General features: G+C 27.9%; 1 protein-coding gene across 1 annotated transcript in view; it reads right to left on the bottom strand.

Annotated features, from left to right (window-relative positions):
• LOC107455431 (L-type amino acid transporter sobremesa) overlaps positions 1 to 25,238 on the bottom strand; it is a 75,481-nt gene extending 50,243 nt beyond the window's left edge. Inside the window, exons 1-2 of the mRNA XM_016072989.4 lie at positions 24,921 to 25,238; positions 4,243 to 4,331 (exon numbers count right to left, since the gene is read on the bottom strand). Coding sequence (XP_015928475.1) covers positions 4,243 to 4,276 — 34 coding nt within the window. The 5' untranslated portion in view covers positions 4,277 to 4,331; positions 24,921 to 25,238. The remainder of the gene's footprint in view (positions 1 to 4,242; positions 4,332 to 24,920) is intronic.
• Positions 25,239 to 27,466: the final 2,228 nt, after the last annotated feature.

Raw genomic sequence — 27,466 nt, 5'->3', positions numbered from 1 at the left:
ATTTTCATTGAGATCAAATGGTTAATGCAATAATAACAAAAATTCAGAATTTATTGGATAATGAACTTTGAAGGACATTATAGGAAAATGAACTTTGAAGAAAATTAGTATAGCTCAGTTAAAATGTCTGAAATTTGTAAGAATGAACTACAATATATTTTTAAAAAATGTGCTAAAAGTGAAAAAAAATTGCTCTAAAATCAAAAATATATATTCCTTTATCTCGATTTGTTGTTGTTGTTGTTAATTTACGTCGCACTAGAGCTGCACAATGGGCTATTGGCGACGGTCTGGGAAACATCCCGGAGGATGTTCCGAAGACATGCCATCACAATTTTGATCCTCTGCGGAGGGGATGGCACCCCCGCTTCGGTAGCCCGACGACCTGCGCGCGAAGTCGAGCACTTTACGGTAGCACAGTTTAACGAGGACCAATACCGCACACCCTCGGTCCCTACGTAGACTGATCCAAGTGGTCACCCACACGCACACTGACCGTAACCAGTGATGCTTGACTTCGGTGATCTGCTGGGAACCGTGTCTTAACGATCAGTCCACTGCGGGACTCCTTTATCTCGAAAAACGTATTAAAGTACCTAAAAATGCTCCGAAAGAGATGAAGTCCAAAAATGAATTTGTCATCAAAATCCAAACTTCAGTAATTAGAAATAAAGTCTACGCTAGTTGTAGTTTACCTGAGAGAATGATCAAATAATGGCAAAATATGTATATTAAAAAGAAAAATTTTAAAAAGCAAAAAATTTTTTTTTTAATTTCACTTATTTAAAACTAATTGATTTGTAATTTTTCAATTGTTTTTAATACTTAATTTATAATTTTTAATTTTTAGCTCTTTTTGCTTATTGTACGATATTTTAATTCATAAAGCAACACTCAGAAGACTCAAATAGTATGATATTTCGAAACTAAGAAATAATCCAGAAGTTTACCTAAATCAAATCTCCTTTTAATAATTTTTCACTCTAACTAAAAATTTCAACAAAAGGGACAAAAATCAAGTACACAAACATGCGCTTGACGAGATATATTTTCAGAAAAATCATTTTTTAATTCATAAAGAAGAAAAAAAAACCACAATGGCAAAATGTATTAGCATTGAAAAAAATTATGTAAATGATTTATCCAATTTAGTTAATATTTTTAATCCATCTGTTTGATTAATTAAATGAAGGGTGTTTGAATTTTATTATTGAAATTGATTGATTACTTTATTTTAGTTAAATAATGTTGCAATCAGTTAATTGAATTATTGATTACTCTATTTTGGTTTATATTGTTTTAATTTCATTAGTTGAATTAGCATTAAAATTCTTAAATTAATTTAAATTGATTTATTAATTTTTTATTAGAGTACATTTCTTTAATTTATTTTATCTCATAAATGAGATTAATTAACCTTAAAATGACTCATTTAGTACATTAAAAAAGTTTCAATTAGTTGCTTTCTTCTTATTATTATGTTATTATTTTTAATTAATCTAGAAAGAAAGTAAACAAAATCTAAGTGTAAAGAACCTAGCTAACTTCACGTAGTTTGCTCTTATTATACCATTAACAAGTTCAAAAAGATACAGATGCAAATAAAGATAAAAAAAAACAAAATAAATAATGTTTTTTGTTTTTCAAATTTTTATTTTTTAACTATTATTCTCCACTACAAAAACGTGGCTTTTAAAAATATTATTTTTTATTTTTATTATTTTTTTGTACGCACTTTACAAAACTCAATTTTTTCACTCACTGTACACAAAACTTTTCAACTGACATCTGACACTAATTTGAAATAATCGAATCGACAACAAAAGACAATCTCTAGTGAGTCTATACGATTTNTTTTATTTTACTTTGTATGTCTTCTTTTTCTTCATTTTCATGCATTGTCATCCAATTCTGAACTAAGTGCCAAATTTGAAGTCTGTAGCTAGTCGGGAAGTTATTTTAAAATCGATTGCAAAATTCCACCCAAACAGACATACACGAAGGCAAGTTAATGTAAACGTGGTAAAATAAAACTTTCCTTATAAACTTAAATAACTATATATTAAAATTTTTGTCATTTGAAACAAAATACGACTACCAAAATAAATTTTATATCTTCATGGAGACATAATTTTTACAAACAATCTATACGTTTTGAGTGCTAGAGTTGCATTTTAAATACTTTGGAAAAGAATGAATCCATAAAATGCATCGGAAACATTTTATTATTAAAGAAAAGTGCTTGGAGAATATTGCTTCCAAATCAGACAACAAAATCAGCTAGTTCAAAAAGCAAATGTATAAATATGTTAATTTCTTAGCTTAACTGTCCTTTCTTATGAGCTTGTTTTCCTACTTGTGCCGATTTATGACTTTTCTGGTTGAAATCATTAAATCTTCCTTTCTATTCAAGTATTTTTTTTTTTAAAGGAGGAAAAACATTTTTCGTAAACAAACAAAAATATATATTACGAGGGAATGAACCCTCAACTATATAAATATACATTTCACTTCAAAGAAAATTTAAAATAGTTTTTATTCACGTTGTAAACGAATTCGAATTAAATTATTATATTCCTATGAAAATAGTATTAAAATATAATGTCAAATAACTAAAATGTTAAAATATGCAAATGTAGTAAACAATAAATGTAAATGATAAATTTATAATAACAGTTTAGAGCATTAAGAACATAAATATTTCATTTTATAAGCGACGTTAAATAGCCGATCTGTATCAAATTCACGACTAGCCCTGTACTTTTGAAACGAACCCAGAAAACAAGGGAACGCTTGAATCAAGTGATACGAAAACTGACATTTTGTGGTGAAACTAATCGGCATTTGTGTTGCGCAAGCAACCTCTCACGGATAGCCCGATGACAATAAGATTCTAACAAATCCCGTCTACAGCTGGGAAAATCTTTTTAGCAAGTGGCCAGTGTGAGTAAGATGCAGTATTCAAAATGATTATTTATCGCCAGTATTTGAACCTGGGTTGCCTACACTGTAAATTCCGGATCAAATTACGGTAAAAAGTACTGATCTATTTTTACTGGATCATGTTTCGGAACAAAATACTGATATATCCCAATTTTTATAGTAATAATTATCGCACAATTACTGAATTATTTTAATTAAAAAACATTACTGTAAAAATTACGGAATAATATTTTACGGTAAAATGGATTTTACGGTTGATGCCCCCAAAGTATATACTGTAATTACACTTTGAGGGCAACATAACATTTTGTAATTACACACCTATTTTATGCTACAATTGGATCTGAAATTTTTTACGGTGTAGTTGAGAGGCTATTGCTCTAACCTTCTGAGTTAACTCTGCTGAAGAATAAGTCAGTGACAAAATTATGCGAACAATAACAGTAACTCGAGAAACACTCTTTCTTTAGGTTGCAGCAACCTTGAATTTTTTTTTCCACGGCGAATGAGTTAATAAATTTGTAGATATCATAATAACCCTTTTAGTAATGGTGCTACCTTCACAGCACAAATGATTTTCGAAACGTAAAACCGTATAGAATGTGTATCATTTTCCCAAAAAATTCAAAATGTCAAGCAATATTTTTTTACGAGCCAAAAATATTAAAAAAATCTGTAGGAAAACAAAGAGAAACAAATTAATGTTTCATGCTTCTAAGAATAATGCATAATACTTAGCAAAACTTGCTTTATGAAAATGTGTATCTCGCTGTTTCATTGAAATTAAGTCATCCATAATTTAGCGAAACTAAATTGCAAGCAATGCTTTTCCTTAATTTTTTTTTTTAATGTAAAGACTTCAAATATTTTAGAATAACGTAGATAACTTTCAAAATAAAAACAGTACTAATACAAACTTAGTAAACTACAAGTTTACTAAGTGAATTATAATAAATTCTTACTCATTCTTTGAACTTTCAAAATAAATAGTTTTACGATCTTTATTATTATTTATAATTTTTTTTTGTTGCTTTACATGTTTCTACTTTTCATTTTGCTTCACATATAATTTTTTTTCTATATAAGAATTTAAAATTCAACTAAAACTTGAAGAGCCCTCAAATCATTTTTCTATCTAGTGTTTCAGCATCTTTTAAAGCAGCACTGACGAAAGGTAATTATTATTTTATAAATAAGTTTTTTTTCTTAAAAAAAAATCTCTTAGATATAATGCCTTAGATAACGAAGCGAAAAGTAATACAGTACGAGGCAAAATTGAAAAACAAGCATTGTACTTACTGTCATTATAAAATATAGTACCCGTTGGTGGCATCCTTTGGTGAAGCTCCTTCTTATCCAGAACCTTTCTCCTTACTTACTTTGATTATCTGAAAAATAAAAATTTTTTATAACAAGCCAATACTATTTTCATGTTTTGAATTTAAATGCAATTATTTTTATATTCATCTAGATTTATAGTTACAAATGCAATTATTCTTATAGCAGTTTAACGTTTTAGTTTTAAATACAATTATTTTTTTCTTGCTTAATATTTAATTTTAAATACAAGTATTTTGAAAATTGTTTAACGTTTCAGTTTTAATACAATTATTTTTGTTCTTGTTTAATATTTAGTTTTAAATACAATTATTTTGAAACTTGTTTACCATTTAAGTACAATTATTTTTATTCTTGTTTAATGTAATTTTAAATACAAATATTTTGAAACTTTTGTAATGATTTAGTTTTAATGCAGTTATTTTTATTCTTGTTTAATATTTCCTTTTAAATACAGGTATTTTGAAACTTGTTTAACGTTTTAGTTTTAAGAGAATTATTTTTATTCTTAATTTTAAATTTTAAATACAAGTATTTTGAAACACGTTTTACGTTATTTAAATATCATTTTAATATTGGTATAATGTTTTATTTTTAAATAACTACAATTATTGTAATAGTTTAACTTTTCAGTTTAGAATACAATTGTTAACTGAACATTTTAGTTTTAAATGCGTTTTATCTTATATTTAATTGACTTAAATAAGTTGATCTTTCATTACTTTTTGTTGTTCTCTACCAGTTGTTTTCTGATTTGAAAATGCAGGTAGAAAACGGTCGCAGTACCCGCTTTTTTTTCAACGCAATTTTCGAATTACTCAACATTAAAAAGATAGTATATAGCAGGGGTGGCCCAACTCCTTGATAGTCGAACCATTATTCAAAATTTGAAAATTTTCGCGAGCCGCAATTAAATACGTATTTAAAACGTATGCAAAAAAGGTGTTAATTTTTTTTACATTATATTTATTGAAAATATTTAATTAAAAGTACAAAATCTGCGTATTGAATTTAATTATTAAACACATTTGTTTTACTTCTCTTGATAATTCTTTAAAATTTAGTGAATAATTGGTGACAGCACTTCTCAGTAATTCTTTGAGATGCTGGTTAGTTAATACTGATCGGTGTTTGGATTTCACGAATTTTAAAGAGGAATAATATGATTCACATAAGTACGTTGCTCCAAATATTGAAGTAATTCGATAAGCAGCCTTTTTTTAATTCAGGGTACTTCGATGCTGCTACAAATTTCCAAAATTCAGTAATCGACGTTGACTTATATTTTAATTGTAGAGCTTGATCTTCTTGCATCTCTATTAATTCTAATTCTCCAGATGCTTTTAGTGTCAAAATTATATTGGAAATGGAAAACTCACCTTGAATTGAACAACGTTGCACTTAGTTTTTCATATTTGTTCTCAGTAATTTAAAAGATATTTTGAAATACATACGGAACGATAGTAATTTAAAGGGGAACTGGAGTACATTTATCAAGAGCCACAAATAATCCTTCAAAGAGCCGCATGTGCCTCGCGAGCCGCAGGCCTCCCCTGGTATATAGTATATTCGAATAGAAAAATAATTACACTAATGTAAAGAAACTAACTTTTAATATAATTACTTGAAAAGCAGAAATCTTAAACAGCAGTTTTTTTTTTAAACTGGTTTTTATCGGATTATAAATCAGGGAGGAACATACATTAAAAATTTAGTTAAAATACGAAATCTATCTGGTAAAAAATATAAATATAAGTAATTTACATTTTGCATCAATCTTGCCTCTCAGGCTGATAGAAACTTTTATACAATGCAATATTGAATGTTTACAGCAATTAGTGACCTCATTTTTTTTGTGTAAACCACTTTTTAACTAGTGCAGTAAACCAAATCCTTCGTTGGCATTCAAACAAAGATTAACTGTTGGTAAAAACGTTAATAGTGACCGATTACCTAGAGCTACTAGAAATAGAAGATACTATTTTCTTTGAAAAAAAGAAAATAGATGAAGTTAACCTTCTAACCGGCGTGCTTGAGAGACACAGTAGAGAAGAACGTCGCTACCGTATTCTGATTTGTGAGCACTGCAGAAAAGCGGTTCTTTCTTCACTTCTTTTTACTTTCAGTCATTTTCAGAAGTCCGTTTTAAGCAGTATCGTCTGATAATGCTCAAAATTTATACATTTAAAGTATTCTAAACACATTTGATTTAATTGTAAGAAACTATTAAACAAGTTTCTTCCTTTTAACCCTTTGACGCATATGAGTCACCAGTATCCCTTTTATAAAAAAAAAAATGACGCTCAAATTACAAGCAAAAATATGTTTTGGTACTTTTTAATTACAAAAATCAGCCTAATAGTCACTAAAAAATCTGTTTGATTTTCGGAATTTTATTTAAAGTAAAATATAATATCCAAAGAAAGTAGTAATATCCACTCAAAAATTTTTTATTCACATTATAAAAAATTATCAATAAAAGAAGTAAATTAAAGAAATTTAGTAATGTAAATTAAAGTAATATAAATTAAAGATATTTTAATGATGAATAACTGTTTCACTTGAATCTAAATAACTACAAATAACTGCAAATTTGAAAACTTATTTTTCGGAAGATTTTACCTTTAACGCAGAAAAGACACAGGTTGTTTCTTTTGCTGTATTTCATAACCATAAATTAGTAAAATGCTAAATTAAATACTTTTCACTTATTTTGACCTAAATAAATATAAAATAATGAAAAAGTATGAAAAATATGTTTAATAAAAAAATTCTGCGTCAAAGGTCAATTTACGTTTTTTTTTTCCTTTTTAACTTCAATTTTAATTTTTATCGTTCAATATTGCAAATGTCGAAGATTCAGATTGTCGAAGAATCAGATTCTCCATTCAACAAGATTCAGATTCAGGCCATTTCACTTGGAAATCATTTCAGTAAATATTTATAGTTAAGATTTCTTTTTTTAAGAAAAAATATTAACTGTTTAAATTAATTGTAAATCTTATTAGTTGTAATAATAGTATTTGCTTAATTGAATATTATGCTAACTGATTTATGATTTTTGTTTTTATACTTACAAAAATTAACATTTCATAAAATTGAATCTAGGAAAGATGCGCGACGTGTCTCGTATGTGTGAGGGTGCACCTGCCAATGGTTTAACCCTTTGTAGATTAGTTACATTTATCCTTTTTTAGTAAATTATGCTGAAATACTTTTGGGATTGAGACTCATTTGAGAAAATAAATTTATTTATTTTTTCATGATTTTCAAGATTATTATTTTTGTCTGAAATTTCCAAACTTGAAGCTACTGTAAGAATTAGCCATAAATTTGAACTTATACTCTTATAAATAACCAAATTAGTAAATTCTGGGTTTATAACTGCAAATAAATTCAATGAGAAGTAATCAAATGAATATAAAAGCACAGCGCACAGCAAAAACATTAAAAAGGTAGTTTTTTAAGCAAAAAATAAAATAGTTTTTAAATTCAAAACCATTCACGATATAACGAATGTTGAAGACATGTAACTATTTCTCCCATCCGTCCTTATGATTTATGGATGAATATTTCGCTCAGCGGGCAAATGTATGCTTTGCTTTCCCGTTTACTAGTTATTTTGAGTTAGAGCGCCATCCGAGTGCATCGTCCTGGAAATCAAATCCGGCATCATCCGGTTCTTGATGGTTTGCATCACCATAGCAACGAGTAAAATTTCAGGATCAGGATTGGGTAGGGCGTTTCAATGTCAAGGTAAGCTCCTCCTACTAACAGTAGTTACCTATTGATTGACTAGTGCGAAACTAGTTTATACGTTTTTTTTAACGGCGACTGAACATGCCATTACAAGAAAATGAGTTGAAGATGAAAAGTCGTCGAAAAGTACGGCGCAATCGAAATTTTATTGCATTTCACGGAATCTTTGAAATTTTCGGATAACGAAATTTTCAGATAAATTCGCCTTTGGCTTTTGAGCGAATATATAACTGTTCGAACCAAAAAGTAGAACTAATTTGAAGTGATTATCGGATAAACTTTTGTCATCATTATTATTATTTTGAAATAATCTTATAACAATTTCGTGATTATAATTAATAAGTAATAAAAAAAAACTTTCAGGAAAGTCGTGATGGCTAAAGAAAATTGAAAAAAAAAAAAAACGTAAGGTATATAAGTATAGAGGGTGTTCTGTAATGACCACCCTGCTTAGAACATATTTTTTAGTATTCTCTTCAAAAATTAGATAAAAAAGATACGCATTAAAGATGCATATTTATACTTAAGCGAGAAAAAAAATAAAAACTCTATCAAAATTTCGTAAATCACTACTAAAGAAGGTGGGAATGAAAACATAACTTGCTTAATAGTCCAAGGAAGGGAGTTTAAAAGCAATTGTAAGAAAAATCCCCAAGTTTCAACAAATGAAATTCAAACTGGTTTTGATGTTTTCGCATCACTTCCGTCAGAAGCGAATCAACAGATTTCAAAGGTGTTTCGGTTTCTTTCTCACTTCAGTTGAGATCTCTCTAAATTTACACATTTTTTGTGGTCATTTTTGACATATTCTAAAATATATATATTAAGGGTGGTCAATAAGGGTTATCCTGCATGATAGCTTTGAGTTGGAAAATAGTTAAGGAGAAATTATGTTTCATATTATTTCATAGTAGATTTCGTTTCTATTTTAAAATTTCTCGAACAGACGAGTATCATATAAATTAAATTACCCAATTTTGTTAAATATTTGAAGTAATTTTAAGAATGTTTGAAAAACCAGCTTGAAAAGAACGGGGAGTTCGTATGGGTAATTGTTAAATCTTATAACTCCATTCAACATAATTCATTTGTCAAGTCATTTAATTTCGTGATATTGTAAGTGACTGGATAAATGATTTCTTTTTAGTAAGAAAAGGTTCCAAGAGCATTTTATAACCTCGTTGAACAACCGACTAAATTTTCAGTTTACGGCTACCAATGTTCAACTCCCTAGCCTTGTAATTTTGAACCCAATCCAGAAGACAAGGGAATTCCTGGAACAAGTATTGGGAGAAATTTACCTTCATGAGGACTTTTTGATGGAACAAACCCGCATTTGCGTTACATGGAGAGGAGAAGCACGAAGACCTCCCACGGTTAGCCTCATGACAGGGGGACTCTAACCCATGATCCATCTACCTCTGAGGATATTTTATGTCAGCATTGAGGTCAGTGGGAGTCGGGAGCGGAATTAGAATAAACCAGCCTTCGACGGGATTCGAACCCGGTTCACCTCATTGAGAGGCGAACGCTCCATCCCCTGAGCCACTACAGCTCTTCCAAGACCATTTGGGGGGGGGGGGACAGTTAATGACAACCTTTCTTTAGACAAAATACTAACACATGAACAATTCAAATGAGCGTTAGGTAATCTAGAGCTCATTTGAATAGCTCATTTGTTTAGTTAGAGAAAGTACATTTTAATTCCTGATTTCGTTATTTAAAATATCATCTGCATCAACTAATAAGCCTATATCAAGTCGATCCTTCGAATAATTGAGAGAAAAGTCGATCAATAGATTAAAGGTAATTCTGGTTCTCCATTTTTTATTTTTTGACTAAACATTTTAACAATTTAAAAAAATCTAAATATAATTCTTTTACAAAAAATACTATTTTATATTAATTTTATACAAACTAAGCAAATTTATTTCTATCAGTATGAAAAACATAGTTTATTTTAAATCAATGTTTTCAAACCGTAACTCGTAATTTATTTGTCTGGGTTGTTTATTTTAAAAAATCGTTGAAGCCCACCAGACGTCTAGAAATATTTCGAACATTAATCGAACTCCAGCTAGTTTCTGTAAAGTAACTTCACTGTTTAGCACTGCGTCTGCGCCCACGGTTACATATGATTGGATTTTCAAATGTGCTATTCTTATGGCACTCTTTAATCCGTTCTTCACACGCTATTGACGAAAAGGTTGTTCGACTCCTGAGCAAGCAGGAGTTGATTTTATTTGAATTATTGCTTGACATTATAATCGATTTAGCAACACAATACGTTTTTCAGCGGAATAACACGGTTTATTTATGCTCGAAGTTCAAATAAAGATATATTTTTTTTAACTTTCGCTTTAATGATATTTTGCCGGTCTAGTAGTTTCACATTTTGAATGATTATTTCAAAAATAAACAATGTAAAAACCTAAATATTAAAGAAGTAATAACGCTATCGATTAAATAAGATATCGATTGTTTTTATTTGGAACTAATTTCGTGCATCAAACGATTTAAGGATATTAAGTTGCCTTTTTTTTTAAAAGCGGATCACGAATCTACAAATGTTGTTATGGAGGTAAAAACGGATATTTTTTCTTAGCCGCACTAATGCTTTTTATTTGTTTATTTATTTAACGTCAACTTAAAGCCCTCACACGTTATCTCAAACGTTTTTTTTTTTTTTTTTTGATTAAAATTTTTTTATTTATTTATTTAACATCTTATCCCTTCCGATGTCAATATCAATAAGTAAATATCATTATTTGTTTGTCTTTACAATGCATAAAATTTGGTAATTGGGATATAAGAAGCAAGGTTTGATATGTTGGAGTTATAGTGCAAATTGTTTGACTGCAAAAATTGAAAACGGTTTTGCATTTAAAATTTCAAGAAAAGCAATAAAATGTAGAATGTTTACTACCTGTTCATATTTTTTATCCGAATATTTATCTATAAGTTTTTAATGCTACGATTTGATACAGTTTTGCATTAAAAAATTTTAGGGAGAATATTGAATTGTGTCGAAAGTTTATTGAATTTTAATATTTTTGGTGCTTTTCCTAAAATTAACGGTTTAAATTTAATACATAAGTGAATTTTATAGTTAACTGTAAATAATCGAGTTTTTACGATATAACTGCATTTTTATATGCTGCTCCTTGTTTGTAATCTTAAAGATTTGAATACAAAAATATAACTTAAATATATCTTAAAGATTTGAGTAAAAATATAAATCTTGCTTCCTGCATTTTTAGGCTGATTATCCTTCACAGCTAATTTAAAAGCATCTTTTTTTTAAAATATGCATCAAAGATCATGTCCTCAGTAAAAAAAAAAATACTAAATATTTTTACGGTTATTGTTACTGTTTGATTATATGCTATAGCTTTTGTCACTTTCTAAGCAGTGCTAACATTGCGATAATCAGTTACGGAAAATTCAATATCTAAATGATAAAAAAATTATTTTTAATTAGCTTTTTATTAAATGAATTTTAAAGAAGGTGCATCCTTATTTTAGCTCATTCAATATCCTGAGTAAAAGACCGATCATGGTTTAGAGTTCCTTTGCCCGCAGGCTAACCGAGGGAGGTTGTCGTGGTCTTCCTCTCCATGTAACGCAAATGCGGGTTAGTTACATCAAGAAGTCCTCCACGAAAGTAAATTTCTAGCAATACTTGATCCAGGAGTTCTCTTGTCTTCTGAATTGAGTTCAAAATTACAAGGCTACGTAGTTGAACATTAGTATTCGTAAACCCAAAAATTGAATCGGCTGCTTAACGACGGGTGTAAAAAAATATCTAAAGGATGGCTCAGAGGATAAAGTTTTCGCCTTCCAATGAGGTGAACCGAGTTCGAATCCCGCAATGGCTGGTCGATATGAATTCCGCATCCGGCTTGCACCCACCACAGTGCTGACGTGAAATATCCTCAGTAATAGGCGGATCATGGATTAGAGTCCCTTTGCCGTCAGACTAACAGTGGGAGGCTCTCGTGGTCTTCCTTTCCATGTAGCGCAAATGCGGGTTAGTTCCATGAAAAAGTTCTCCACGAAGACAAATTTCCCGCAATACTTGATCCAGGAGTTCTCCTGTCTTCTGAATTGGGTTCAAAATTACAAGGCTACGTAGTTGTAAACCCAAAAATTAGGTCGGCTGTTCAACGACGGTTATGAAATAAAATAAAATTTATTTAAAACTTTCCCAACCCTGCTTCCATACAATTATTAAAATTACACATAACTCATTATTAGTAACATGTAATAACATTTACATTTGTTAATTATAACTTACATGAACTTTATTACTTTAACATGTAAAATATACTTTTTGATTTAACTCATTATAATTCAACAAGTAGTTTCAATTACCTCTTAAATTGATCATAAACATAGCATTAAAATTAAAGAAACAATTTTTCTTAATAATAAAAGAAAAGTGTTTTAGATGTTTTAATACTCAAAACATCTAAGACAAAGTAATTTTTCTTACATTTTACTGTTTTCCACTAATTTATCAAAAAACAAATTAACTATTTATACTACGACAAGCTTTATATAATATTCCGTCTTATTTATTTTCCTTCCTATATACAATTTTAAATATCCCAAACGCTGAAAAGAAAATTTCCCTTTTCAGAAAATAAATTGAAATATTATTCGAGTCACCTTGCAAATCATTGTCCAATTAATATTCGGAGGGGAAGTAATATGAATAATTTGAAATAAAAAGATTTTCCTTGAATGGAAAGATAAATTTCTTCCTAATGGCAACGAAAAGAAAATGCGTTAACCTTAGCTTCGAGGAATGTTTATTTCATAACTTTAATTTGCTGGTCGGATTATTTTAAACTGTTAAAGGATTTCTAAAGATGACATCATTTAATCTGTGCTTTTTAAATATTTAAATAGAAATGGTGTGTTCGTTAAGATTTTGCAAGGAGTCTTTAAAGTTTAAATTTAATTGGTAAAATATTTTTCATGTGTTATTTTATTTACTTTCACGAGGAAAATGTATCTCAAAAGAATTTTTTTTTCTACACTGAAAAAAATATATGTTTTTGTTACAAAGTTCCTTGTAAAAATTATTTTTTATACCTTTAATAAATAACAGAATACATTTATTTTCTAACATTCAATTGGTGCCTAATTAAATTGGTGCTTATGTTCATTGTAGTAGCATTGTAATTTTGAATCCAACCCAGAAGACATGGAAAATTCTGAATAACGCATTATAACGAACTTCTTTTTGTGACCCGCATTAAATGGAGAGAAAAACCACGAAAGCCTCCCACTGTTAGTCTGACGGCAAAGAGACTCTAATCCGCCACAGGAGATATTTTTCATCAGCATTGAGGTCGCTGAGACTAGCCACAGCCGGAATTCGAACCTGTGTTGTCCCATTGTTGGAAAAAAAATTTAGATTGAGAAGTTCTAAAAAATTGAGAGTGAAAATTGGTCAAAATGTATGTCACGAGATGCTACATCATTCCATCCATCCTCATTTTCTAAGCCAATGATATTGCACTATCTAACTTCTTCTCGAATCACAGCTCTACAATTAAGTCTCCTTACAGAGAATTTCTTTCTGTAACGATTTTCTATTCGAGATGTTATGTACTATTCTCTAGATTAATTAATTAGTAAATGAAAATCTCAAACCTTAATATACCTTATAACCGAATATTCTACATAGCGAATTTTTAAACTGAAACCCAATATTGTGACCAATATTTTTGATATAGAGGGACTCAATTTTTCTATTTTCAAATCGTTATTCAACCGTTTAAATTAAGTATTACAGTTGTGTTTCGCTTCTAGATTTTAAAAAGCGTCATTTTTTCTTTAACATAAAAAAAAAAAAACACTCTACACGATCTTTGCAAAATTTAAAAAAATCAAATGCAAAAGCTTAACCAAAATTGTTCGTAACTTCTTAAACCGGAATTTTATCTATTTTTTCTCATAATGATAGAGAATCTATTTGATTAGAATTTCCATCTTTTCAACACAATATCCCGTAATTCCCATTGCCATAAAAAAAAAAAAAAACTACAGTTATGAATTATATATTGCACCACATTCCAGTAATGGCAACACCTTTACTTTCATACTGATGACATTCACTAATGACTTTTATTCACGAAACCATGAAGTAATAGTTGGATCTTATTCTAGTGCATAAAGGGTTTATTTTTAACTCCAGGGCTAAAACGAGTAGATCTATTTACAGAATTCAATTTTTATAGTCTTTTATTTCATTAAAAAAAAGGTTGATGTTAATGGAGTTACTTCTATTTATTTATTAAGAATTGATTCTTTTTTGTTACATAGGGAAAAATTTAACATTGGAGAGTTAATAAAACTAATCACACCATCAACAAGCCTAGGGCTATTGTTACGTACAAGTTCGCAAGTTGTTTGGCTTCAAAAATACTTAATTAAATTTCTGCATATTTTTAAAATTAAAAACGGACAGTTTTCTCGAAAATTTAAAGATATTATATAGTTATAAATATTGCGCCCTGGTGGTTTAAATTAGTGTTGATCGAATCGCTAAATTGTGCCCGGATGCGTGGATAGTTGATAAGTAGAATAAATTTTGTTTACAGCCATGTCATGTTTTGTAAAATGTGAGCTTCTTTTAACATTTTTAAAGTAATTTCTTCAGAAAACATAAAAATTCGCATTTTTCTGTAATATTTTCGGAAAATGTATAGAGTGGATTTAAAATTCCATTAAAAAAAGATTAAAAACATGATTTTTCAGTCATTCCTGTTAATAGGACTTAACTCTCAAACAGAAGTCGGATTAAACTTGAAAATTAACTCTTAAAAAAAAAAGGTAACTTTTCGCGCAAACTTAATTAAGAAAGCCTGGCTTTTTAATGTGTAAAATTTATTAAAATTCTTGTTTACCATTTTTTATAGAATAAATATGTAGCTTTCGAGTGGACGAAAATATTGTCACTTGAAAGACAAGGGACCATAATATAGTCATTATCTTTGTTGTCGGCTGTGTCTCTTAAGAAGCTCTCGAACAATGCTTGATGAGTTTATTTTGGTGTAAAAGAGGTATTGTTTGCGCGCTTAGGTTTTGCTATTTTTGAATATACAAAATGAATTTATACAAAATGATCAATTGGTTTGCCTATATCCAGAGCTGTCCCAAAAGTGGGGTAAGCGGGCATTTGCCCAGGGCCCAGCACCGATGATATTCAGATTAAAAAATAATAATAAAGGTTCTTTTTCAAAAAATGAAATATCTTTAAGCACAGAAACCTGGGCCTGCTAAAACTCTTCCTGTAAATCAAAATAATGGAATCAGAGAATTTCAACATCTTTAGGTTATTATCAAAGCAGTGCCCCTAAATGCGAAATTTCTCACTACAAAGGACCACTTGTGTTGTGCTTATTAATTATAAAAATAAAACTATAGTTTAAAAAAAAGCGCTTTGAAGAAACTGTTAAGTAATTCATTTCTAAGAATAAAATTCGAACAAGATATCATATTCATTATAGTAATATAGGCAAAGACCTGGAGTCCCCAGTGACTAATTTTCCCAGGGGAACATCAAAAAGAAAATATTGAGAAGAGTCCCAAAAATTCTAGCGACGATTTTGTTTATATTATAGAGAATTTCTCTCATACATAAGTCATTTTTTAAAACAATAATATTTAAATAGAACTTATATTTTTAGCAAATAATATTTTGTCGGCTAACTGTTGTAGAAATAATAATTTACCGATAAAAACGTCATAAATAAAAAGTTTATCAATTTTATTATCTATTAAAAAAACATAACTAATATTCCTTATAATTATCGAGTATTCAGTTTCATAATATGCTATTTCGACATGATAAACAAAACTTTGTTTTATTATCACTTTCCGTCTTTCTTTTTTCTTTTTTTTAGTGTTATGTTATGTAATGTTATGTTTTTCTTAGCACACTTCAATTATTAATAACATAAAATTATACTTTACTTTATTATGAATTTTATTTTATACCTTTTGATCACAAGATTTCAGTAGACACCCATTAAATAAAACATACTTATAGCACCGTAACTCGTAAAATAATGAGCAAAAGAAAAATAAGAAACTATTTAAAATCTCATTAGAGATGAAAAAANAAATGCTACTTCCATATTTTCATTTATAGGCCCTACATAACAGTTTTGCATTGCCACTTTTTTCAAAAAATAGTTATAATAAAACTACAATAGTATTTTGTATGATTTTTATTTGTATTTATATTTGTACGTAGTGTGTATACTAATTTTAAAATTTTATTTATAATGATTGAAAAGTATCAGATCTTTGCGACCCCCTTTCAGTAGTCTCGCGACCCCCCTGGGGGTCGCGACCCACAGTTTAAGAAGCCCTGGTCTAGACTTAGTTTTATGAAACGATTACTTTAAAAATAATTAATATTAAGTCATATTTAACATTAAGCCTTATTTAATATTAAGTCATTCGGTAATAAGTTATATAGCGTTTAAAATATAAAATGTTGTGTAGTGAGATAATATTATGGGATTACCAAAGGAGAACATCACTTTTTGCTTTAAGTCTTTAATTTGGAATAATAATCGAAATAAAAAATATAATAAAAGCGGAGAATAATATTAAGAAAAGAGGATAAAAGAACATTACACATAAACACCATTAAATAAGGGAGAAAAGTTTTACGTGTTGAAATAACATTTAAAACATTTATTACAATAACATGTACAATAATTGTATACAAACATGTACAATAATTGTTAATGTAATGATGAATCCTATCATATGATTTTCGGCCAATAAGAATGCACCGACAACAATGAGAAACGATTTTAGATCATTATTTTTTTGTTATCGAAACAAACATGCTAAAACAGTAAAACTTATTTTAAAGTTTTGGATAACTTTGAAATTACGGATAAGAAATTATTTGTAGTCCAAAAGTAAATTTTAATGAGGGAAAATGGGCCTGATTGACATGGAATTATTTTTTAGTTTTTCTATGACAGTTACTTCAAATTTGAATAATCATGTGGCTAGTTGAATTGATTGAAATAAGAACTAAAGATAAAAATAAAATATTTAAAATTTAGCATTAAATTTATAAAAATATTTTTACAAAAGTTTCAACTATGTTAAGAACGTGTGCAGGTTGAATTGGCACTGCATTGGGATTCAATAAAATCAACAGAATGAACTCAAGGTAGAAAATTAAATTAAAAAAAAAACGGGTAAAAATTATTAACAAATTAAACTAGTGTTTTATAATTAAACAAATAAGTAATTAAATATTGAACTCTGTAATTTAAACGAGAAAGTAATACGAAAAGAAAGTTATTCATTTGTAAAAATCAGATTGTCAATTATTACCCAAAAGAAAATGGCATTTTAAATCTTGACAAACATACCTTAATAGCTAGCCTAAAATACTAAAACTTATTTCAATACTGAATAATTAATTTCGCAAAATATCTCAAAAAATAGTTTCCGAAAAATTTATTTTTAAGGTAAATTTAAACAAGCAATACTAAAAATTTCACTCAACATTTAAAAATTAACATTGCTTTCAAGTTAAATACTATGCAATACTTATTTATAATGTGGACTAATATAAATTTAATTCAAATAAAAAGAATATTCCAAACACATATTAATTACTTTTTATAACAAGATTTTTAAATTATAATATGAATAATTTATACATAAATATTTTCAAGATAAAATTATTCGAAAGTATGTCAGTATTGTTTTGCAATTGCTCAGTCATTGTTCTGTTCTTTTACTTCTTTTGATATTTTTGCTAAAACTATTTCCATAGAGATTAATTGTTATCCAGAAATTTTTGAAACCGATAAGAAATTTTTTTTTTCTTTTTCGTCACATATACAACATTTAACTGGTTGATAGATATATGATAATGAAAATTTTTGTAAATATATAACATGCTGTAAGGTAATTACCATTAAACAAGTAATATGCTTACAGACATAAACTGTTGCCAACTTGTCGTAAAATATTTTACTTCATTATGTGAAACGATACTTTTGCGTGTAGCATAACGACACCTGTTGCCTAGGTGAAATCTTAAAAAGTAATAAATTATCTATGAATTATTTAGTGCCAATGCTATATAAAATGGTTGAACATAAAACAGTATTTAAATTAACGACTGTGCAAAATATAATGTTTTTTTTTCTCATTTCAAAATTCTGAAAAGGATTACATTTAAAAAATATAAGGTATAAAAAATAATGATATCTAAAAAAATTCTATGGTTCGTTTCGTATATGGTTCTGTATAAGGTAAGTATTCTGCTAAAATGGTCTTTCTTCCCCAAATCATTTAAAAAAAAATTGCAAATTAGGGATTGCAAATTTATATTTAAGCATAGAAAATATCAAAACTTAAGTCTGTCGAATCAATACTGAGGAAGGCGAGACTGAAAGTATCAAAATCAGTTTGATTGAAATAAAATCAACTGATGAAACTTAGCGGTGTTCCAAACAAAACAATCACCTTTTAAATTCCTTGTAGGTTTCTCTAGCAATCATTTTTGTGTTTTAAATCCAACTTTCCCCAGTAGAAATTAGCATTTATTCTCGTCGCTTATACATTCATTTTCAATGGTACTTCATTTTTGATTTGACTTTTGAAATATATTTATTTATGGACGTTTATGACAGAATATCCAGTATTCTAAATAACTAAAACTATCACTTTTTATGCCTCTATGGATATTTAAAAAATTAAAAATTATGTCTGTCGAATCAATACTGAGGAAGGCGAGACTGAAAGCATCAAAATCAGTTTGATTGAAATAAAATCAACTGATGAAACTTAGCGGTGTTTCCAACAATCACCTTTTAAATTCCTCGTAGGTTTCTCTAGCAATCATTTTTGTGCTTTCAGTCCAGCTTTCCCCAGTAGTAATTAGCATTTGTTCTCGTCGCTTTTACATTCATTTTCATTGGTACTTTATTTTTTACGTTTGACTTTTGAAATATATTTATTTATGGACGTTTATGACAGAATATCCAGTATTCTAAATTTTTTCTAAATAACTAAAACTGTCACTTTTTATGCATCTATGGATATTTCAAAAGCTTTCTTTACGAACCAACGTAATTAGCTTTTACAACTTTAAACGAGTTTTTTATTTATTTATTTATTATTATTATTTCTTTTTAGAGATTAAAAATAGACACCCATAGTGTTGAAACGGCATTATACACAAAGCTTCATTTCAGAAGGGTAAAAAAGAAGAATGACTAGGATAAAAATTATAGTTATAATTAAAAACTTTTTTTTTTAATCCAAATATTCTGTAATGTATTCTTTAACATTTTATACAATATGTAAAATGTTGCGTTTTGACCGGACTTAGTGTATAATTTTAGAATCCATGTTGAAAAAAAAGATAAAAAATTGTTCTCATTAAGGATAGTAAACTGATTTTTGGCCAGGAGAAAAAAAAATCTTAAAGAATTAATACAAATCTCTACTGTGGAAAACGGGACTAAAAACATCAAAAAAAGTTTGATTGACAGAGGGGAGATGAAACATGATTATAAGGAAACGCATATAAATTTCATCAGGTAATCAAGTTGGTTTTAAGGATCTTGATCCCACTTCACAATTGATTCGACAGACTTCTTTTCATCTGTCTCTATTTATTTTCATTTGCGGCACATAATGTGTATAATTTCCCTTTTATTTCTAGAAATATAAATTAAAAGTAATCCTTACGGCACACACTAAATACGAACTATAATAAAAGTAATCCCATTTTAAATAAAATCGTTTTTGCTTTGAAAATATAAATGAAAAATTTTTCAACAGAAAATAAAAGAAGATATTTTTAGCTCGCTAGATTGTCTTAAAATGAACAGAAACCTTCTGCATTATATATGAATTACTCAGATAACGATTCTCTTTGATGTCTTTTTAATTATACCATTTAGAGAATTTTTAGAATCTTTCTTAATCTATTTATAACCTATTACGTTCCATAGAAAGTTGTTTGAAGATTTTTTCTAACAATTGAGTAAGTAGCTAATCAGATTTTACAAGCTATATAACTAAAAAAATCAAGCATTTTTTTAAATTTAATTTTATTTATTTTCTGCACAATTTATGAGTTTATTAAAAAATAATTGAAATAAAATAAATATTTCTAAAATTTTAACATGAAAAAGCTATGTAACACAAACAAACTGCTTTTTTTCTTAAAATTTTTTTAAAGAAATTTTACATTTTATGTTTCATGGTTTTTTAGCAATTTTACCTGAACAGGAATTTTCCTAAACTCTTTTAAGAGAACTCACATTTTTCTTTAAAAAAAATTCTTTTAAGGGTTTCAAGAAATGTTTCAAAGAGTTATGAGAAAATAATTTATATTTTTTAACATTTTAATGAAAGTTTATCATAAAAGAAAAGGACTGTACCATATGCTAACGATTTTAAACTTTTTACCAGTCTAAAAAACCCAGAAAATAAATCTAAATATACACTTTATAACAAAAAAATCGACGCACCAAGAAGCAATCATCCGATTGCTTTGAAATTTCGTATGCATGAATGTTTTGAACAGATCAGGTTGGTATGATGCCGACTGGCGACGTACAGTCTTTAGCGACGAATCCCGCTTCCAACTGTGTCCTGACGATCATCGTAGACGTGTTTGGAGACTCACAGGGTAGAGGGGGGATCCTGCCTTCACTATTGCATGCCACACCGGCCCTCAACAAGGCATTATGGTCTGGGGTGCCANTATACAACATTTAACTGGTAGATAGATATATGATAATGAAATTTTGTAAATATATAACATGCTGTAAGGTAATAACCATTAAACAAGTAATGTGTTTATAGATATAAACTGTTGCCAACTTGTCGTAAAATATTTTGCTTCATTATGTGAAACAAGACTTTTGCGTGTAGCATAACGACACCTGTTGCCTAGGTGAAATCTTAAAAAGTAATAAATTAACTATGAATTATTTAGTGCCAATGATATATAAAATGGTTGAACATAAAACAGTATTTAAATTAACAATTGAGCAAAATATAATTTTTTTTTCATTTCAAAATTCTGAAAAGGATTACATTAAAAAAATATAAGGTATAAAAAATAATGATATCTAAAAACTTTTTATGGTTCGTATATGGTTATGTATAAGGTAAGTTATCTGTTGAAATGGTCTTTTTCTCCCAAACCCTTTAAAAAAATTGCAAATCAGGGATTGCAAATTTGTATTTAAGCATAGAAAAAATCAAAAGTTAAGTCTGTCGAATCAATACTGAGGAAGGCGAGACTGAAAGTATCAAAATCAGTTTGACTGAAATGAAATCAACTGATGAAACTTAGTGGTGTTTCTAACAATCACCTTTTAAATTTCTCGTAAGTTTCTCTAGCAATCATTTTTGTGTTTTCAGTCCAGCTTTCCCCAGTAGTAATTAGCATTTATTCTCGTCGCTTACATTTTATTTTCAATGGTACATTTGAAACTAGAATTTAATACTTCTATATACGTTTAGTGCCACTAAAGTGCAGGTGATATAACTGTAGTTAAGAATATAAAATGATGAAATATTTATTAAAAGTAAATTTTTATCATCACCAGCACCGAAATTTTTTTATAAGTTAACATTAAGCAATTTTATTTCTTTAATTCTTAATCTTGACTTACAAATAAGATGTGACAAACGAAATCTTGTCAGACATCACTGTTAAGTGTCGGCTAAGTCAACTTTAAACACTTAAAAACGTAGAAGCAAAATTAATTCATCATTTAAGTTGTATCTTGAACATGGTGTTTTTAAAAAGGTATTAAAGATTGATACCTGCCCGTTTTGTGAGCATATATTATATTACAAAAAAATGGTGTGATGTAATTTACTATGGACCTGTGCAAATTAATTTAAATTTACTATTGGCTTTTAAATTCCAGTACAAATAATTAATGATTAATTTCCTAACTAATGCAGTGCAAAAATGTTTAGATATAATAATAAAAAATTATTATAATATTAATCTTTATAATTGGAAAAACTAAGTAAATATTGCATCATCATTGTCACTTGCTTGTGGGTATCATTTCTATCATTATTTAAACTACGCAATCCAATTTAGAACATAATTTAATAAATGATCTAATTTAACGGGATCATAAGATTTAGTAAGATATCCCTTATCGAAGTAAAAATTCCATATAGTGCAAATTAAACAAATCCATCTTAATATTTGCATAAATAAAAATTAAAAAAAAAAAAACTGTATTGTTTCCTTCCGACAGCTGTTTCAATGGTATCGACAAAATCCATAATTCTCGTCTAAACAAAGAATAATTCATTATTTGGAGAATAATAATTATTCTTTTTATTTTATTTTTAGCAAAAAAAAAAAAATAGTTTTAGTCACCGAAAACTAGCTACATGAAAGACTAACTCAGAATTCTAAATTGAAATAAAAATCAAATCAATGTTCTAAAAATTACATTATTGATTATCGTTTCAAATTTTTATTCAATTACTTTAATTCAGTTTTAAAATGTTTTGTAAATAATTAATGCTTAATGAAAATTTGATTTACAATGAGAATACTAGTAATTTGAATTTAAAAATGTCATATTTGTTTAAATATTCATTCAAAGTGATAAAAATTATTTATACGAATTTAATAAGTAAATTAAGATATCTATAAAAGATATATACATATATTTTAAGCAATTGCAGAAGTAATAAAGGTAACGATAAAAGAAATTGTTATAACAATCATCATAGTTGGCAAACCTAAGTAAATATTGCATCATAATAATTGTCAACCTCATTTAATTCTTATTTATCACTTCCATTATTTAAATTTTATTATGATCTAATTCAGATCATGAATATATAAACAATGCGTAATCCTGAGATTTAATAAGGAGATGTAAATATAACTCTCACTCTTTTTTTGCACTAATATCAAAACAAAATACATTCTTTCGGTGGAATGTAATAATATTCCAGATCATTGATTGTGATTATTTTAAAAATGTATTTAAAAAAATTCCTGTAATTATCAACACGATTATGGTAAACAATAATGCATTTAAAAATAACAGAGACTGTAAGTTTTAAGCATCAACAGATAAAGATAATGCAAAAATTACATATCAAAAGGTTGAGTTCATAAAGCTGTTTCAATGCTATAGACCAACATCATAATTCGTGTCTAAATATGGAATGATTCACTATTTGGANAGTACTCAACATTTTATAAGCAAAAACAGTATCTAAGTACTCAAATTTAATACTTTTGGGCAACCGCTTACAGTCTACTCTATGCTGTGTTTCCAAAATAAATAAACAAATGAATAAATAAAAAAAAGAAAGAGAGAAAGAAATTAAGGAAGATAGTCAAAGTCTACGAAAATGTCGAAAAATTACATAACTTCCGAAAATTTTATTCAGAAAAATTTTAATTTATTGAATTAAAACTTAAGAACATATAAATATATATAGTATATGTATTCTAGAAATTTTTAGCGAGCTCAATATGAAATTGTTTGATTGAGATAAATTATACTCATTCCCTAAATTACCATTAGTATTGGTCGTAAAATAAAAATTATTTATTAAAGATTTTAAAAGAGTAAAAATTCGCATCAAAAGGTTATTTATATAAAGTACATGATAAATAAAGCTTTTTAATCAATAAATACATTATTAAATCATTATTTTCGTAGCACAATTTTATTTGAAAAGAGATGAAATTCTATAAAGCTTTTTGCTATAGTTTCTGACATAGTAAAATTTGTATCAGACCAACTAAATCAAATCAGATGTATTTTTTTAAAGGTAAAGCATCTTCTTCATATTTTAATTAAGAAATTAAGTTTCATATCTAATTTAATTTACATGTTCTGGAGCATTTCCTAATTTGACCCTGGTACATTTTATTTTTTATAAAATTATCGATTTTTAGTGAAAAATTAATAATATTTTTATAAAATTATCGATTTTTTAGTTAAAAATTAATAATATTTCTTTTTAAATTATCGATTTTTTAGTTAAAAATTAAAAATATTTTATAAAATTAAACAGAGGTATTATACAAGCTTGTTTATTAATTCATAATTAAATCATTTTTGTGGCAGCTTAACTTTGAAGGGATTATGCAAATCTTTGTGCTGTAGGGCACACAAAATGAAACTTGCATCTAACCAATTAAATCAAATCTGGTATGTTTTTCCGACAGCGAATTTCCATATTAAAATGCGAATCCCTTCACATTTTAATATGGTAATTAGATTTTTTTAATTTAATTTTCTGGTACTGAAGTATTTTAATAGCATATTTCTTTTTTAATCCCATCATATCAAATATTAATTTGTATGAGAGCTGATATTTTGTAAGAAGAAAAAATTATAAACAATCAGTCAAGCAAAAATTTAAAAAAAATGAAATTTTGCTTTTACTATACAAACAATAATTAATGAAAGATGTTAAGAAAAAGAGCAAAAAAGCATGCATTATAAATTAACCAAAGGTCATGGGTTGAAAATTTGGTGAATTTTTATATTATTTAATAAATCTTTATTATCCATAATGCAGAGAAAGAGAACAAAATATCAGCTGTATAAATATAACTTGAAAAAAAATCAACATTTGACAAGAAAAAACTTAACTTTAAATAGAAGATTCCAAACGATTTTTCGCATTTCTAAAAAAANTCTTTCAAAAAAAAAAAAAAAAAAGAGTGGCAACAGCATCAATACCGAACGGATCTGTTCACAAAATAGTTTTAGTTTTATCGTCCTACATCAGAGTAAGCTAAATTTAGAGTGCGGAAGATTCATGTGTGCGAGTTAGAAAATTTTACTTACTAATTTGATTCTCTTTTACAATGTAAGAAAATGTTCCGCAGTTTTTACTTTCAGCAGACAATTTTATACTTCACACAGAAATAAAGTTCATGGCAGACAACAATGAAGAAAGATATAAAATCGATGAAATTTTTGATGAAAATTGTGAATGATACTTAGGAGGAATGAATGATCTCTTTAACTCCTTAGGAATGATAGGCAATGAGAGAAATGTTGGATGTACGGTTGCTCTTGGTATTCCGTGTGAGGTTAGGATTGGAAAAGAAGGAGCTACTGGAAGATAAAGTGACGTCATTCAGGTAGAAGCATGCAATGCGCGAAGAAAATTGCGTGCAGTGACGTCAATCGATATTTGTGGCGCTGCCGTAGCACAGATTTGGAAAATTTTGAAGATGAAATTCCGGAGTACCATTCATCAATATTTTCCCGGAAGCCACCTGGTGGACTCTAAAATACTTTTAATTCTTAAAAGTTTGCCATTTGTTAAAATTTAAAGAACAGTTCTAGTGAACAGTCAGTTAGATTGCAGGGATGGGCATATACTTTTTTTAGTTTGTTTCAAACTAATGATAATAAGAAATTATTTATTAATATGGTTCATGAATGTTATTCTGATTATATTAGACTCGTAAATGAATAAAGAGGTAGAGGAGAAAATAAGCCATTATGTTCTTTAAGCAATTACGAGTTCACGGAACACGTTCAGGACGGACAACCCAACAAAATTTTCTTTTTTCTACATAAACTAGTGTGTAATTATACTTCATCAACTTCTTTCCCCTTTATTAGAAGTTTGTACCATTGCTGCAACAAGAAAAATCCTTTTATTTCCTCAATCTCATTTCAAAAATATGTATAAAAACTAAACTTTTTCGCAGTAGCAGACATAATCTTCATAAGTTAATGATAAATAAACCCGGTTAGCGCTAAGATGTTATTTATGTTGAAAAAGTAACCAGTTTTATACTGTTCAAGGATTTATGATGCTTTTCTGTCTTTCTGGAAAAATATAAGGTTACCAAGTCGAATTTTATCCTTAAGCGAGTTTCCTTTTTTAATTAGGAGGCGGCATCCCTTGCTTGCTTTTGTTCTCAAACCATGCAGTTCTTTTCAAATCCCTTTGCGATCTGAGTTAGCTTAATTCTTAGTCTAACCTCAACTATTACACTTATTTTTTTTAAAATATGTTATGCAACTTTCCGCTTGCCAACCCCAAATTTCTTGAGCAGTTCTTTCCCGATCTTTCTTCTCATTTCTCTCTCAGACTTGATAGTGGGATTAATTACTGATTAAGTGGCAACGAATCAAGCTATAGTTAATAGGAATATCTTTGTTTGCGTATGAATTTAAAATTTCTTTAAAGATATACAGGGGTAATTGTGAGCGCAAGTCAAAATTCTGGAGAATTTCTTGAGTTAAAAAAAAAAACAGTTTAAATTGACAAATTAGAAAAAAATTTAAACAAGGTTTTTTTCCTTTTTCTTAGTTTACTTAAAATATATTTAAAATTTTAGACATACCTATGATGACCTGGAGAAGTAATTAAAATTTACAAATATGTCTTTCTTTTTTGAGTTTATGATTATAACAACTATTTACTGATAAAAAATGAATATTAATCATGAATATAAGCTTATAAAGTATCTCTCAGACAAATCCCTTACAAACAAATAAAATAAACTGATCTTTTAAGTTCTACCTTTGAAAATTTGATTTCCGGAAACTTCTGTGATCAGTGATTTTTTGAAACATCTGGACCTTCGATCGCCGGAAACTTCCGGATCACTGTTAGCGAAAAATCCGGATTTTTTCCGGAGCACAATCAGCCCTGGAATTAGCAACCAATATTTGAGTGCGTGATTAGAAATTTAAATTGTAAGTTTTTTTAAAAAGCTGTCGTAAAAACGGCCAATTTGTTTGTTTGAACCAATATTATTTATTTTAAGAAAATACCAATTTGGGTTACAATAAGAAGAAAACAAAATCTGGTATCAATAAACATAAAATCTGGTATCAATCTGGTATCTTCAACACACACACACACAAAAGTAATAGCAATAAAGAAAGAGTAAAAGATAGAAAAATAAGTGTTGTGAATAAATATTTATTCATAAATTTACAATCAGAATTCAACATAGTGATATAATAATAAGCACACTTAAGCCCACACAAATACCCATTCTTAAGCATGAAAATATTTTTATAACAGTTTGATGATTGTTAAATTAATAATTGCATCAGCAATTTAATTAAAAAGTGTTTAACTTACAAAACAAAATATTCATAAGACAGGACATATTTATATATACAGAATCACATTACTTTATGCATAAGTATAAAAATGTACAGTACATGCTTTAACAACGAAAAAAAAAAATTATCCATATAGCTGAAGATACAATGAAAAAAAAGTCTTATTTTTATAAATGTGGTTCGTTTATCATACTTGCTACAGGAGTACTTTTTAAAGGCAAATAAAAATAACATAAATATAAAAATTAACCACCGTAAAAGCACATATATATATATATAAAATTAATAATATT

This window comes from Parasteatoda tepidariorum, chromosome 6, assembly GCF_043381705.1.
Source record: "Parasteatoda tepidariorum isolate YZ-2023 chromosome 6, CAS_Ptep_4.0, whole genome shotgun sequence".
Taxonomy (NCBI): domain Eukaryota; kingdom Metazoa; phylum Arthropoda; class Arachnida; order Araneae; family Theridiidae; genus Parasteatoda; species Parasteatoda tepidariorum.
Note: the sequence above shows the minus strand (reverse complement) of the source record. Positions and strands in the feature narration are given on the sequence as shown.